We start from the raw sequence: 17,462 nt of genomic DNA on the forward strand, positions 1-17,462 counted from the left end.
AGAATTTGAATATTCTAATAAGAAGTGTAGTTCTTCCAACTGTATGTAGCAAACTGACCATTCTTAGAGCATAGACGGTGTTCAAACCAAGATCACCAGAGGTACTGAAGAGTAGGGGTCAGAAAGAGGACTGGAGGATTTCTCCTAATCTTTCTCACTAATCCTCATTGCTTTTTTATTGCAAAAAGGAAAGTATATTGTTGTGCATACTCAAATTGGTTTTTTTACCTCTTAAACCATGATTATACCTAGATTTTGTCACCCTCTCTCGTGGGTATTAGAACCCTGCATGGTTTTCTCTGTGTAGTGGGGCCATAGCTTTCTTCTAGGATAGTTATTAAAATGCATACTACTTTCAATTGTGTATCCAGTATTCTTTCTGTGATGTTCAGTGCCTTGCTAGTCATTTTCATTTAAAGAGACCCAAATACCTCCATAGACTAGTACATAGAAATTCCTGGGTCAATAATTAAGTTGTAACTAATAGCTCATAGTCAGATATCTTGTTATTACAGGTAAGATTGTCTTCTACCTGTATGATTTTTCACAGACCTACAGACACAAACGTATTTGTATTTTCCTGCCCCACCTCAAAATTTTATGAAATGTATTTCATTTGATTCCTTTATGTCTAGTTTTTTCATTCTGTAAACCTAGAGAATACTTATTAACTTGAACATTAAGCCATAAACCTACTGTATTTACCATAGTTGGTATTTCTTCTATTGGGGAAGTCAAGAGTTAAGATATTACATCATTTTAAGTATCTGATGCTCTTCCAAAACTGCCACCATCCTAATTCAAACATCAGCATTTCACACCTGGACCCATGCAGCTGCCTCCTAACTAGTCTTCCTGCCTCTTCTCTTGACCCTATTTCCAGGCTATGCATGCTCCTTACCAACTGACATCCCATAAGCAGACGTTACAGAATCAATCTGGGTTTGAGAGAGAAGCAATGTTAGACATTAAGCTAACATTAGGATGAGACTTTGGAACGTGAGTAAGAAATCCCTGGCTTATGCTGACTCTCCTTGGAATTATCTAGATTAAATTTCTTGCTACCAAAAATGACATAATCTATGCCTTTATTGAAAATATCTTTGAGTAGCAGATGCAGATGTGAGCTCTTTTTCATGTCCACGGGCCCTTTTTCTCTGTGTGCAGCTGGTAGCTGGAAAGCTTTGAACAAACAAGCAGCGGAAACATGCAGAATGCCTGCAGAAAAACTGAGGCACAGGCAGCGGCACAGGGAATTTTATTTTTAGAGTCCAGCCTGTGAACAGGGTTTTGTGATGTTCATGGGCAAGATGGGAGGTGTGCTGGGAGTCACTGCATTCCTCTACTCCCAGCTCAAAGAAGGGGAGAAAGAGCCATTCAGCGGGGAGAGTTCCCAGCATCCTCCTCCCTCCCACAGCAGCCAGAGGCAGGGAGCTGGCCGGCCTTTCCTTTAACTCTTTGAGTGCCCTGACAAAACCTCTTTTCTAGGTCACATCCGTGTTCTTGTATTTTCAAAAAGTGTATTCATGTGTTGAGAGTTGAAAATGGAGGGAAAATTAATTTTCCTCCCAACAACTCATGTGTTGGTGAAATAGATGATTATGATATTTATCCCATTTTTAATACTCTGATATAGGAAAGGGAAAAATAGTCATCTTCATCTGTTCAACCAATTTAAAGGAACTTTTCTAAACAAGATACATAATAGATGCAGAAGCTCCAATTAAGTTGCTCAAATAAAAAAAAAAAACTTTAATAACTGCCAAGTGTATGCCCACTGCTGCCCTGTCAGCATTCTGAACAGGAAACACTATGTTCCAGCCAAATACTACTTACACTGGTCTTCATTTTAAGAGCAATTTATTTCCATTAATATGAAAATGAATATTTGTTGCCAGAATTTCTAAGGAGCATGATAATGGATCAAAACGCTAAAATAAGCAGTCCGTGCTCTGCGGCATGGTTGATGGATGAGTGTCTTTAAATCAGCTTCCAAATCTGTGGTTCTTAGTCTTATTGAAAATTAGAATCACCTGATTCCAAAAATCCTGATGGCCACCCTACACCCCAGACCAAGTAAATTAGGATCTCTAGGGTGAGGACTCAGACTTGCTACTTTTCAAAGCCGCCAGGTGATTACAATGTGCAGCCAAGGCTGTGAATTTTTCTTTAAATGACTAGGCTTTGCAGCTGCACTTCATTGAACCATAACCAGAACTCCCTGGTGTAGGGGTTGGTGAGGGGTGTACAAGGTGTGGATACCTGTCCATGTTGGAGTGCATGGGGCTGAAGGTTCTACTTTCTGCCACTGGATTGGGAGCTGCTGATTTCCAAACTGTGATGGCATGGACTAGGTCCTCCTTCCAGCACAGTGTCAAGATATCTGCGGGAGCTCTTTGGCTTCTGTCAAAGTGTCAGGGGCCTTCCTTATAACCCTGAGACCATGAATAGAGACTTTTTTGAGCATGGGGGAGTCAAGGGTTCTCATATATACATATATATGTGTATATACGTATGTACACATATATATACACATGTGTGTGTATATATGTATATACACATATACATATATATACATGTATATGTATATTTCAGAGCAGTTTTAGATTTACAGCAAAACTGAGCAGAAGGTATAGAGACTGCCCATGAACTTCTTACTCTCCCACAAGCACAGCCTCCTCTGCTGTTAATATACTGATCTAGAGTGGTGCATTTGTTACAACTGATGAACCTACATTGACACATCTTTATCACCTGATGCCCATAGCTTACTTTAGGGTTCACTCTTGGTGTTGTATATTCTATGGGTTTGGACAAATATATAATGACATGTATCCACAATTATAGTACTATATTGTACAGTATAGTTGCACTGCCCTAAAAATCTTGGTTCTCTGCCTATTCATCCCTCCTCACAACCCTTGGCAACCACTTATCCTTTTGCTTTTTCCATAGTTTCTCTTTTTCAGAATGTCGCAGCCTTTTCATACTGGCTTCTTTCACTTACCAGTGTACATTTAAGTTTCCTCCATGTCTTTTCATGACTTGATGGCTCATTTCTTTTTAGCCCTAAATAATAATGAATTGTCTGTCTGTACCACAGTTTATTTATCCACTTACTTCCTGAAAGACATCTTGGTTGCTTGCAAGTTTTAGCAATTATGAATAAAGCTGTTATACACATCTGTATGCAAGTTTTGTGTGGACATAATAATTCATTTGGGTAAATACCAAGGAGTGCAAATGCTGGATTGTATAGCAAGAGTATGTTTAGTTTTATCATAAACCGCCAGACTGTCTTCCAAAGTGGCTGTATCATTTTGCATTCCCATTATCAATGAATGAGACTTCCTGTGGTCCCATATCCTTACTGGCATTTGATGGTGTCAGTGTTTTGGATTTCAGTCATTCGAATAGGTGTGTAGTGGTGTCTCAATGTTTTAATTTGCAATTCCCTGGTGACAGATGATGTTGAGCATCTTTTGTTCTTTTTCTTTCCTTTTTGTTTTTAGAGACAAGGTCTCACTCTGTCACCCAGGCTGGAGTGCAGTGGCATGAGCATAGCTCACTGCAGCCTTCAGCTTTCTGGGCACAGTTGATCCTTCTACCATGACTCCTGGTCTTCAGTGATCCTCCTGCCTTGGCCTCCCAAAGCGCTGGGATTACAACCATGAGCCACTGTGCCTGGCCCCATGAACATCTTTTCATATGCTTACTTGCTATCTGTATGTCTTCTTTGATGAGTCATCCATTCAGGTTTTTGGCCCATTTTTTAATCTCATTGTTTGTTTTCTTATTTTTTAGTTTTAAGTATTCTTTGTATATTTTGGCTAACACTCTTTAACAGATATGTCTTTTGCAAATATATTCTCTCAGTCTGTGGCTTATCTTCTCATTCTCTTGACAGTCTTGACAGTGTTTTTTGCAGAGCAGAAATTTTTAATTTTAATGAAGTCCAGCTTATAATTCTTTTATTATGCCTTTGATATTGTATCTAAAAAGTTATGATGATACCAATGGTCAATTATATTTTCTTCTATATTATTTTCTAGGAGTTTATAGTTTTTCATTTTACATTTAGGACTGTGATCCATTTGAGTCAATTTTTGCAAAGGGTGTAAGGTCTGTATCTTTCTTTTTTTTTTTTTTTTGCATGTAGAGGTTCAGTTTTTCCAGCACCATTTGTTGAAAAGATTATCCTTGTTTCATTATATTGCCTCTGCTCCTTTGTCAAACATCAGTTGACTGTGTTTATATGGATCTATTTCTGGGCCTTATATTCTGTTCCGATGTCTATTTCTACAGTCTTTTGCCGATACAACACTGTCTTGTTATAGAGCTTAAGAGTAAGTTTTGAAATCAGGTAATGTCAGTTTGTTGTTCTTCAATATTGTGTTGGCTCTTCTGGTCTTTTTCCTCTCCATATAAACTTAAGAATCAGTTTGTCAATATCCACCAAATAAGTTGCTGGGATTTTGCTTGAGATTGCATTGAATATATAGGCCAAATTTTGAAGCACTGACATCTTAACAACATGGAGTCTTCCTATCTATGAACATGGAATAGCTCTCAATTTAGTTCTTTTTTGATTTCTTTTATTAGAGTTTTATAGATTTCCTCATATAGTTTTTATCGATATTTTGTGAGATTTATACCTAAGTACTTCATATTTGGGGGTGCTAATGTAAATGGCATTGTGTTTTTGTTTTCGAATTCCACTTGTTTATTGCAGGCATATAGAAAAGTAATTTACTTTTGCATATTAATCTTGAATCCTGAAACCCTGCTATAATTGCTTATTAATTCTATGAGGGATTTTGTTATTGTTGATTCTTTTGGGTTTTCTACATAGATGATCCTGCCATCTGTGAACAATGACAAGTTTTATTTCTTGTCTCCATCAGTATACTCTTTATTTTTTTCTCATTTTATTTCATTAGCTGGGATTTCCAGTATGATGTTGAAAAGGAGCGGTGAGAGGGGACAAGTTTGCCCTTTTCTTCACCTTAGTGGGAAAGCTAGTTTCTCACCATTAAGTATGATGTTAGCTATAGGGTTTTTTTTTGTAGGTGTTTGAACACTTTCATTATTTTGATTTGACTGCAAATTATCAACATCTTATTCAGGCTTCTCCGGCTGTGAAGTTAGCAATTAGAAGTGATTGTGATTGAAACATTATCTATAATTCAATTTTGAATTAATAATATATAAACCAATAATTTGAATTTGTTCCCATACCAAATGGGCATGTGTATGTTTATTTGTATTCATAATAAATTGTATAGGGAAATGCTTACAGTGAAATATCAAAATGCTTAGTATCTCCGTGTACTAACTAATAACAGGTCATTTTAATATGTATAGTTCTTTGCTACTGAGGACTAAATATACTATATTTTTGAGGGTTGTCAACCATTAAATTGTTTATCATTTGCCTGGATATAGTTTCATTATTTCATACATTTAGTTAAGAGGCTTACATTGCTAGTGTCATGGTCTATATCGACAACCAAGACAGTCTTATTGATAGAAAGCAAGTGCATATATTATAATGAAATGTGTTGAGAACTATTGGGAACTCAACATGAAGAAGTAAATAGTCTCTCCAGGAGTGAAAAAAATTAACCATCTTAATGTAACCCTCATTTTCAAAACAAGTAAAAAATCTAGCTCTCGTACAGAGCAGTAGGATCCAATTAAATGGCAGAAAATTGCCCCTTTGTTATTTTGCACTCAAGCTCCTTCTCAGAAGTCTGGTTTATTTATGATGACGGGAACAAATGGAAGATTCAGAGCAGTTGAAGAAAATAACTTGTGTAGCACTTTTTCTAAAAGTAACCTAACGTAAAAGCTCACTCAAGAATCCTAGGAAAAATGTCATTTGGTTAATGGTGGCATTATGGATGATGGAATTTCAGGTAACATTTCTTCCTTTTTTAAATCTTTCTTTTTTTTTTATTGTCTCAACCTTGCTCTTAAATAAATCACATGGAGGTAGAAAGAGCTGGGGAGAAGTCTTTCAGATATGGCCACCTGGTTTAAACCAGTTTCCAAAGAGTATTTGGGACTTTTAGTCCAGGACTCAGGGGACACGTGGTCTGCATTATAAAATCAGCCCTGGCTTGTTGATGTCTAAATGAAACTTGACCTGACATGCATTTTTTCAGTAAGAAATCGTAAGTAAACAGCAGAAATTCAAGAAGACAAAGATCAGCCCTTGGAGGAAGATGTAGGATTCCAAAAAAGGAAACCCAAGATTAAAGGTGAAAGAGGGGGAAGATAAAAAGGAGGGAAAAACACCTCACCTCCTCTTGTCCCCAGCCACCCGTGCACACTCCCACACAAACAAAAAAAAACATGACCAAAGAAAAGATGCAAAATCGCAGCAAGATGAAATGCAATTTACCGCGAAGAGCAAGGGCTAGAGTTTAAAAGCTGTCTGATTCTACTCCATGCCATTTGTAAAATTTCTCTCATTACCTTGGCTGGGAGATTTGGAAAAAGCAGCTTGTGTCTGAGAATAATTTGAAGAACATGCGGGGCTGAGGTCTTCATCCTGTGAAAGCCCCGGGGCCAAGCCACCTAGAGTAGCAGCTGTAAAGAGGGGCTCCTGCTGAGTTTCTTGGCTGCTGCAGGCCCCTGCTGCCACTGCCCATGGAAGGGACGGCTAATGGTGTGGGAACTGCCCCTTGCTTAGGGCCCAACCAGGACACTTGAGAATGAAAGGGGGAATCTACTAGAAATGACAGTGAGATCATACACATCATGGGATAACAGACATCTAAGACTGTTTGAAGCAAACTGGAATATATATTCAGCTGGAAAATTTCTGTACCTTCTATGGGGCTTGCCATTAGCTGCCCAGGTCTGCCCCCTTCAGACCCCCAAAATAGTGACTGCAAATGTTGGTTGTGTCCATATGGTCTAGGACCTCTCTTGAAGATGCTCTTTAACTTCAGACTTTTTTAAGGCACTAAAGGGTCTACTGAAAAGAATGAAATTCGTCTTATTGATTCCATACCTCCTGTTTATCAAATAGGAAGAGTATGGGAAATAAGTACAGGAAATAGGAAAAATGTCTGTAAGTGATTGACAGTACCCTAGGGTGGGAGTGAGGGGTGAAGGGACGTCCCCCCAACCCATGGCCCACTCTCTAGTCATGGCTGATGTTCATTGATGCCTCTTTGTTGTTAAGCCCTGTCTGTGACAGGGACTATTGTTATTGTTGGTTGACAGGTGAGGAAATGGGCTCAGGGTGTTCAGGGCTTCATAGAGCAAGTATGGATTTGGGCATTCTGACACCAGCCAGCTATACCCCAGGCGTAGCAGGCAGGAGCGACACCATTGTCATTTGTAATGCCTGGTCAGCACTGACTACTGATAGGCCACATTTACTTCTACATCCCTTTATTTCTATATCCTTCAGACCCCATTACTTTGTTAGGGGAGGTGCACTGACGAATCAGTTCTGTCTGTTGTACTGTTCAAAATGCCCTGTGTCATGTTGTCAACACACTTACCACAGTGTGCATTTGTTTTTGTACGTTTATTTGATTGTCTCTTCTCCTGCTGGATCATCAGCTTTCTGAGGGCAGGAACCCAGTGTGCATGGGTGTTTGTTGTGTGTGTGTGTGTATGTGTGTGTGCGCGTGTGTATGTGCGTGTGTGTGTGTTTGGATGACTTTTGTATCCCTTGGACCTAGCACTTAGTAGGGATTTCATGAACATTGGCTGCGCTGATGACTGAACCGGTCTCTGCTTTGGAGCTGACGTGGCTACAGGTTCCTCAGGCTGTCAGCCATCTGTTCCAAGTAGTGCTAACTGTATGTGATACTTTGACTTTTCTCACCAGCACTTCGGCTCATTAGCTCTTTCTGTTTCCGATGGTTAATTTACATATAGAAGCAAATGCTGCAAATTCAGGAGCTTATATAGCCTCCTTGAAATGAATTAATTTTGCTAATGCCTTTGTCAGATCTGCATTTTGTGCTCCTCATTGCCTCCAAATACTGTCTGTTGCTGTGGCGATGATCTGTGGACTCTTGGGCTGAGTGCCTGTTGGAAGACTCTTATTATTATTCAGAAGCCTTTTCCACAGGTTGTCTTCTGTTTGTTTGTCTCTCATTTTAGCAATGTGAATTAGAAGCTGTCTCCTTACCATCAAATGCCTCCTCTGCCGGGTATTTCTGTTAAACGGTCAGGTCCCTTGGAGTACACAGACAAGCAGGTCCGCAGCTATAAGGTCTCAAGTAGAGAGAGCTTTGCCAGGAAGAGGACCGAAAAACTCCCCTCTGACCAGGGAAGTGGGGGATCCAAGTGATACGTTACAGGAGAAGATGCATTTAGTTGGGCACGGTACAGTGCACAAAGACACAAGTAAAAGGAAATTTCTCTCTTCCCTAATAAGAAAAGTTTTTACTGAAAAGTGTTCCACAAAATGATTGTGCAATTTATTTTTTTTCCCCTCTAAACTTCCTGTGGAAAGACCAGCTGGGCAGAGTGATAAGCCATTTCTCATTTGGTGGGTGGTGGTGTACATGTCCATTCTTAGGTAGTGGAGCAATTTTTTCTGGTAAAAAGAAACTCCTATATTGTGCAATTGCAAAGCAGCCAGGAATGTCCCTTCTTCCCAGGCCCTGCGTCCTGAAATTCTACCACTTCTCAAGGCTTATTGTGAAGCTGTTGCCCTGAATGGCCTTCTCCGTTACTCCTATAAGAATCAGCCACTCCTTGTCCTCTGCTCCCAAAGAACATTTACATCTATTTCAGTTGACTTTGCACTTCTGCCGCTCACATGTCCAGCCCTTGCACTTGAAGAGTATCAGCCCGTGAAGGGCTGGTGCTGATTCCTTTGACCCCTTCTCAGTACTTTGCTTAGAATAGACAATCAAGTGTGTTCAAATCAACATGTGGGAGAGCAGAGTAAAGGGAGTTCTTACTTCCACAGTGCTGTGATGGATGGAAGCTGAGGCGAAGAAACTGGAGCCTCCTGGGCAGCGTGATAAGAAGCCATCAAAGGGCTCCTTGGAGGGACTTAGTATGTGATACATGGCGGGGACTGCCCTCTCCTTTCCTTTCTGGTCTGTTGTCTCTATTCAGCAGGCTTATCTCATTTTCCCCATTGCGGGGCTGGTGAGGGTCTTTGGTTGCCTGTCTCATCTCTGTGTGGCTGGCCTTTTTTTCAACTTTTATTTTAGTTTCAGAGGATACATGCACAGGTTTGTTACGGGGTGAATTGAGTGTCAATGAGGTTTGGTGTACGAATGATCCCATCACCCACGTGTAGTGAGCATAATATCAGATAGGTAGTTTTTCGACCCTTGCCCCCTTCCTACCCTCCCGTCTCTAGTATCCCCAGTGTCTATTCCTATTTTTATGTCCATGTGTACTCTCATGTTTAGATCTCATTTATAAGTGAGAACATGTAGAATTTGGTTTTCTGTACGTGCAGTAATTTGCTTAGGATATTGGCCTCCGTTGATAGCCTTCTTTTGAAGAGACATTTATATAATCACATTTAAGTTATATATATGTAAAATTAATTTGTCACATTAAAAAAATAACAACATGGCTGGACACAGTGGCTCATATCTGTACCTGTAATCCCAACACTTTGGGAGGCTGAGGTGGGATGATCACTTGAGTCCAGGGGTTTGAGACCAGCCTGGGCAAATTAGCAAGACACCGTCTCTACAAAAAATGTGTAAAACACTAACCAGGAGTGATGGGGCATGCCTGTAGTCTCAGCTACTTGGGAGGCTGAGGTGGGAGGATCACTTGAGCCCAGAGAGCTATGACCATACCATTGCACTCCAGCCGGGGTGACAGAGTGAGACTCTGTCTCTAAAACAACAACAATATTAGTTTTCCTAGTGAGTATGCGAGCTCCTTCACTGATGGATTTAATCAAATGGAAGAAAGAAAGAAAAAAAAAAAAAGGAGACTATTTAATTATAGTCAGCAAAGTCCAGCCACCTGTCTGTCAGCAGTTAAAAGATCAGTTAGCAATGAATAGTTTTAATCCTACTCATTTCCTCTAATCATTCTCAAGAAAGAAGTCTAAACCCCCCTAAATGGATTGTTGGACTCAAATGGAATGTCAACACGTATGCTAGGAATGAAGTTATTTACTGGCAGAATCATGTATACATCTGTCATGTCAACAGAATTACAGATACTATTAGAAATAAATTTGAACAAAAACCATTGCACATTTTGACTAGATGAAATTATTTACTACATGTTGAAAGTGAGTTTAACAGAGTAGAAAAAAAGGAAGGGTATGGCATCTTTTAGAGATGTTGAATCCTGACTGTGAGAGGCTTCCATTTGTTGACACATTAAGAATCTTGGAGCACTGTGGAGCTCCCAGGCCCTCACCTACACTTCTTAGATCCAATGGAATTTAAGACCACAAGAAATGACAGCCATAATTGCAAGGGAAAAACCCTCCAAACTGGCTTGCTTACCAGGGTGAGCAACAATTTCTGCCCATAAGTAGTATGCAACTGGATTTCATTTAATTTAGTTTCTACGGCAGTAGAAAGAAAGAAAAAAACCTGCTGATTTCCTTTCTACAGCAATAATGGTAGTGTTTATTGCTTACAATTATATTTTCATGGCATGTGAAATAATGCTTTTTTTGATAAAGAATTCATACATCATGTGGTGCCAGACATTAGCATTTTTTATGTTTTAACATAGGATGAAATTACCATGCTTTTTTCTGTTTTGTTTTTGTTAGAAATAGGTTCATGCTCTGTCACCCGGATTGGAGTATAGTGGCACGATCGTAGCTCACTGTAACTTTGAACTCCTGGGCCCAAGTCATCCTCCTGCCTCAGCTCCTGAGTGGCTGGGACTGTAGGCATGCACCACCACACCCAGCTATTTTTAACATTTTTTATAGAGATGGGGTCTCACTATGTTGCTCAGGCTGGTCTCAAACTCCCGAACTCAAACGATCGTCTTGCCTCAGCCTCGCAAAGTGCTGGGCATTACAGGCTTGAGCCACCTCACTCAGCCTATAATGCTACATTTTTCTTCTCTAAAAGGTAAGGACTCCTACCATAGTACCTTATCATACTTAAAATGATTCATTTCTTGATATCATCAAATATCCTGTCAGTTTTCAAAATTTTGATTACCTCATAAATGCCATGATTTTTTAAAGTTTGCTTTTGTAGAATCTAACCAAGGTCCACACATTACAGTTGACTATGTCCCTTAAAGTCTCTTTTAATATCTAATTTCTACTTCTATCTCTTCTTCACCTCTGTGATGTTTTTGTTAAGGAATTCAGGTCATTTTTTCTGTAGAATATTCTAGAGTCTGAGTTTTGCTGTATCACTATGTTATACTGCTTTAATAACTATTAATGTTTATGTAAACATAATTCACATAAATGACAGTTATTCCTCTAGCCAGAGTGAGAAATACCTCCTCTAAATCAGAACGACCTCAAACATGAGTTAAACTACCACAGCCATTTTTGCTACTGAACATCATCAGAGAATGTGAAGTTCTCCCTGTTCTCTTTCTGTTTTCCATGTGAAGAGGTTGTGAAGGTATAAGATGATTAGGTAAGAGTATGTCACTTAGCATCCACATCTGTGAGGAACAGTCTGATTTTCTTCAAAAATTATCACAAATCAACTCCTATAATCTTACGTAACTTCAACAAGTGCCAATTAAATGAGGCAGATTATTGGTTTGGGTTGTGAGGGAGGATGCTCCCATAAGAATCTTAAAGTTACAAAGGGCTACTCTGTGTGCCTGGGGAACTTCACTGAAGCATAAATGAATGAAGCTTTGATGGTTTAATTAAAACTAAATATGAGAGACCAAAAAAACAAATGACATAGACCTTAACCACAGTAAAACTGTAATAAGCTTTACAAAAGCTTGTTCATATATTCATGAGCAGCGTTTTCAGTATCTGATTAAAGTAGATTGATTACTTAAGGACTGAAATGTATTATACAAAATGAGTTTATAGAGATCTAAATGTATGCATATAGACTCAAACCCAGCACACCTTTATGAAATATAACCATTTCAAGGAGAAAAATGGTTTGCCATGGTGATACAGAAATTTTTACCAACATAGCAGCCTCCTATCCCATTTCTTTTTTTTTTTATGTTTTTGAGACAGAGTCTCACTTTGTCGGCTAGGCTGGAGTGCGGTAGCATGATCTTGGCTCACTGTAACCTCTGTCTCCTGAGCTCAAGCAGTTCTCCTGCCTCAGCCTCCCAAGTAGCTGGGATTATAGGCGTGTGCCACCGCGCCTGGCTAATTTTTTGTATTTTTAGTAGAGACAGGGTTTCACTATGTTGGCCAGACTGGTCTCGAACTCCTGACCTCAGGTAATCTGCCCACCTCAGCCTCCCAAAATGCTGGATTACAGGTGTGAGCCACTGTGCCCGGCACCCATTTCTATTTATAATGTATAGCATGTGCCTGTCACATAATAAACCTTATGGTTCATTTTGACTTATACATTTCTTATATACTCTTTGAAGGTCATTGACCTGTTGTATTGCTGTTACCATGACATTAAAACGTAATTTTTTAATGGATAGGCAAAGCCTGGAGGATTTTTAGGGCAGAGGATTTTTAGGGTGTTACAGTATCATACTCTGTATGATACTATAATTATGATACCATAGTGGTGGATTCATATCATGATAAATTTTTCCAAACCCAAAGAATGTACAGCACCAAGAGTGAACCCTAATGTAAACTATGGACTTTCTGTGACTATGATGTATCAATGTAGGCTCATCAGTTGTAAAGAATGTACCACTCTGACGGGGGATGTTGACAATGGGGGAGGCTGTGTGTGTGTGAGGGCATCAGGTATATGGGATATCTTTGTACTTTCCTCTCAATTTTGCCGTAAACCTAAAACAGCTCTAAAAAAAGTTTGTTTTTTTTTTTTTTAACTTAAAGACAAAAACAAAACAAAACAAAACATTAAGGCATAAATCAGGCTCTATTTTAACTTGGAAAGAGACTAACACTTTTTTGGGTAGAACCTATTTGTACTTTTCTAATAAGCAAAATTATGTAGGGGATTGCTATGCTCATATCAGGAAAATGTCTCTTCATAAAGTAGTTGGTATGCACCAGAAGATATAAATTGTGATTTACCCACTTTTTTTTTGTGAAGTGATATGAGGGACTCACTTGAAGACTGAGCCCAGTGACAGTATTTGCAGGGCTCCCTTAATAACACTTACTAAACCATCATCGAAATGCTGTATGCTTGAGGCTGGGCGTGGTGGCTTATGCCTGTATTCCCAGTACTTTAGGAGGCCAAGAAAGGAGGATTGGTTGAGGCAAGGAGTTCAAGACCAGCCTGGGAAACATAGTGAGACACTGTCTCTACAAAAAATAAATAAAATTTACTGGACATAGTGGTGCACACCTGTAGTCTAAGTACTTGAGAGGCTGAGGTGGGAGGATCGCTTGAGCCCGGGAGGTTGAGGATGCAGTGAGCACTGTACTTCAGCCTGGGTAACACAGCAAGACCCTGTCTCAAAAAGGAAAAAGTACTATGTGCTTGAAACTGGAGTTTTTGTTAGTCCAGTCCATTTTGTGACCAAGAACAATCATTTGTAAGATTGGGATTTTAATGTGTATTTAAGGCTTTTGCCTGTGGCCACTAAGCAGAATGAAGTTTAATTCTAGTCTAGATCTTCCCTCTTTTCATATTTTCCTTTACCTCTATTGTAGGCAGATAAGAGTTCAAAAAATGATGTTTTTGATACTTATGAGGCTTACATCTTGCTTCTGTTGCTGTAGTTGTAAGCGTTGTTACTATCACAAGTAAAAGGAATGCTAAAATAAATTCCTTTTAGTGAAAAAGACGACAAATTGGGGTCACGACATGCAAAAACTCAGGTAGTGCTACTTTCAGGCACATCTCCAATGATGTCACTCAGGCCTATTTCAGCTGTCCCTGGAGAGGGCTTTCTTTTCTGTTGACCACTGGCTATCTATCAGTGAGTCACCACCTGAAGTGAAGGAGGAGATCGGTGTTCTTCCTTTCACTTCATCACTTCCTTGTCTTTGCCATTAATTAATTCCCTCCTTGTTTTTTTGTTTTGTTTTGTTTTGTTTGAGACAGAGCCTTGCTCTGTCACCCAGGCTGGAGTACAGTGCTGTGACTTTGGCTCACTGCAACCTCCACTTCCTGGGTTCAAGTGATTCTCCAGCCTCAGCCTCCCTAGTAGCTGGGACTACAAGCACCCGCCACTGTGCCTGGCTAATTTTTGTATTTTTAGTAGAGACGGGATTTCACCATGTTGGTCAGGCTGGTCTCAAACTCCTGACCTCCTGACCCACCTCAGCCTCCCAAAGTGCTGGGATTACAGATGTGAGCCACTGCGCCTGGTACTTCCCTCCTTCTTACCTTTAAAGTATCCCTTTTCCCCCATGGTTGACTTTTCTCCTCTGTCATAGAACCCAACCCATCTGTCTAATCTGAAAATGTAGAGATAGCCTCTATTAATTAGTACCCCCTTTAAAATCTTTCTCTTTTTTTCTTTCAGCTTGACTTCAAAAATGCATACAATCTCCACATGTCCTAAAAATGTTCAAGTACACCATTCTAACACTAAAAACCTTTAGATCTTTCTGTCGCATTAGAATATTGTCTGATCTCTTGCTTTCCTTAACTGATTGTAAAGGTGCCTACCATGGACCTTGGAAAATGTTAATCACCTTTTGTTCTTCGCCTGTCTTTGGAGAATCCTTTGGGCTCCTTCCCTCCATTCCTTCATCTTGTATTCAGCACCTTTTGTTCTGTTGTAGTCACCTTCATTATCATGCAGCTTCTTTATAATCCTTGTGGTAAGCTAAAATTTGTCCCTCATCTCCCCTGCCACCCTAATATCTATGTCAAAACTCTGGAAGGTGTGCATGGTACCTTATTTGGAAAACAGGTCTTTGCAGATATGATGAAGTGAAGGATCTTGAGATAAGATAATCCTGGATCATCTGGGTGTGTCCTAAATGCCATCATAAGGTTCCTTTTAAAAGAGGCAGAGGGCATTTTGACACCACATGCATACACATCACAAGCCAAGGAATGCTGAAAACTTAGAATCTTGAAGGGGCAAGGAACTGATTCTCTTCTAGAGCCTCTGGAGGAAGCATGGCTCTGGCCCTGCCTACACTTTGATTTTGGACTTCTGGCCTCTAGAACTGTGAAAGAAGACATTTCTGCTGTTTTAAGGCATCAAACTTGTAATAATTTGTTACAGTGGCACAGGAAGCTAATGCAATTCTCTTTTAACATTCTGGGCAAAATAATCGATTAGAAATGAGTTAATTTTCACAAGGCAAACATGCCGAAGTAACCAGCACCTAGATCAAGAAGTAGAACTTTACCAGCACCCCAAAAGACCCTTTTAAGCCCTCTTTAGTCATGGCCCATCCTCTCCAAGGTGTGCGCCGTTGTGACTTTTAATATTGCAGAATCACACGGTGCCTAGTCCTCTGTATCTGGATTCCTCCTCTCAACAATGCATTTGTGAGATTCATCCATGTTGTCACATGTGGTTGTAGATTTTTCATGCTCATTACTGTATAGTATTCATTGTCTCTAGATAGCATGCTTTTTAATTTCTTCTGCTGTTAATGGTTTACAAATACTATGGCTATGAACATTCATTACATGAACACATATCTGTATTTCTATTGGGTATATAACGAGAAGGGGAATTCCTGAGTCCAGGAAGCCTCATTTCTTTCTGTACTCTAAGTTGACAACCTCATCTACATTCACTGTTTCAGTGGTCACTCATTGCTGTGACTCTTTTTTTTTTTTTTTTGTCTGAGTTGGAGTCTCACTGTCGCCCAGGCTGGAGTACAGTGGTGCGATCTCGGCTCACTGCAAGCATGCCCTCCCGGGTTCACGCCATTCTCCTGCCTCAGCCTCCCGAGTAGCTGGGACTACAGGCATCTGCCACCAGGCCTGGCTAATTTTTTGTATTTTTAGTGGGGACAGGGTTTCATCATGTTACCCAGGATGGTCTCGATCTCCTGACCTCGTGATCCACCCACCTTGGCCTCCCAAAGTGCTGGGATTACAGGCATGAGTCACTGTGCCTGGCCTGCTGTTATTCTTACATCTTTCTGTTTTTGATCTTTCTGCTGAGATTCAAAAGGACTGCTATCAGTAATATATTCACACCCCACCCCCCAATTTAGTGTGTTCCAATTTGAACTCAAGCTCCTATCAAAAAAAAAAAAAAAAAAGTGCGACCAGATGTGGTGGCCCATGCCTGTTATCCCAGCACTTGGGAGGCCTAGGCGGGTAGATCACTTGAGCCCAGGAGTTCGAGACCAGCCTGGTTAACATAGTGAGACCTTGTCTCTAAAAAAAAAAAAAAAAAAAATAGCCAGGTATGGTGGCGTGTACCTGTACTCTCAGTTACTCAGGAGGCTAAGGTAGGAGGATTGCTTCAGCCCAGGAGGTGGAGGCTGCAGTGAGCCGTGATTGCATCACTGCACTCTAGCCTGGATGACAGAGTGATACCCTGTCTCAGAAAATACCACAAAACCTCCCTTACTATGTTAATGGCAAATCGTTATCCTTAATTATGCATGTTCAAAGCAGAATCATCTTTAATTCTTTCTTTGCCTGTAAACACCAAGTCCCTGAAGGCTGTTGGGTTTCCCTACATGTTGTCTGTGTTAGTCGAGGGACGTACTCTCTCGGATGACTCCCACACGATCCCCAGCCCCCAGTCTGTGTAGTCTATTATCCATCTACAAATTCTAGTTTTATCTTTCCAAAGCAAAGCTTAGATCATGACATACATCTTCTCAAAACCCATGGACATGGATGGATCCATCCATTGATTATAGGATCAAGTCGAAATTCTTTATGTTGGTTTTCTATGTTTTCAAAAGTTTGCCTTCAACATCATTTCTATGAGAAATTACTCATATAAGGCTTTATCAGTAGGTATTGAATTGTATAATAGCATTATCTTCAATCACATTTTAATGATTCCTTGCTCAAAGGGTCTCCTCTGGGCATTTCTTGTCCTGGCTCCATGTGATTACCATTCATGGTGAGTTTACTGTGCCTAGCACACATGTAATCCTTACAACAGTTTTGTGCAGTCAATACCTGTGTTGTTATTCCCAATTTATACTTGAAGAAACCACAGCTCAGAGAGTTTGAGGTATTGTCTGACGTCATCCATCCAGAAATGTAACTGGGATTCAAACTGTGAAAGTCAAAGAACAGCTTGTCTGTTATTTACATGCTCATTACTCTTCTGGAGATGGGAGTGTTTCCTTTCCAGCTCTTCAGCTCCGTGGAGTGGTTTACTGAGGCTGGGTGTCCTCCTGGCAGAGAGCCGTGGCTCTAGGTCCTGACCTTCTGGTCTGGTCACCTCCGAAGGATGTGTGCTTTCTCCGCCTTCACATTCTCTAAAGCTGA

At 40.2% G+C, this 17,462-nt stretch overlaps 1 protein-coding gene across 6 annotated transcripts in view; it reads left to right on the forward strand.

The window, feature by feature from the left end:
• Positions 1–17,462, forward strand: part of MAP3K5 (mitogen-activated protein kinase kinase kinase 5) — a 244,162-nt gene that overhangs the window by 52,360 nt on the left and 174,340 nt on the right. Inside the window, exon 1 of one of the 6 annotated variants that reach the window (XM_021937812.2) lies at positions 893–999. The exons of 4 other annotated variants lie outside the window; for them this stretch is intronic. Coding sequence is in view for 1 of the 2 variants with exons in the window: in XM_021937811.2 (XP_021793503.1) it covers positions 8,959–9,037 (79 nt within the window). In the remaining variant the exon portion in view is untranslated. Of the gene's footprint in view, positions 1–892; positions 1,000–4,623; positions 9,038–17,462 lie in introns of those variants that run through there. One more of the 6 variants, XM_021937811.2, reaches the window with a different exon arrangement.

The sequence above is a fragment of the Papio anubis genome, chromosome 6, assembly GCF_008728515.1.
Source record: "Papio anubis isolate 15944 chromosome 6, Panubis1.0, whole genome shotgun sequence".
Taxonomy (NCBI): domain Eukaryota; kingdom Metazoa; phylum Chordata; class Mammalia; order Primates; family Cercopithecidae; genus Papio; species Papio anubis.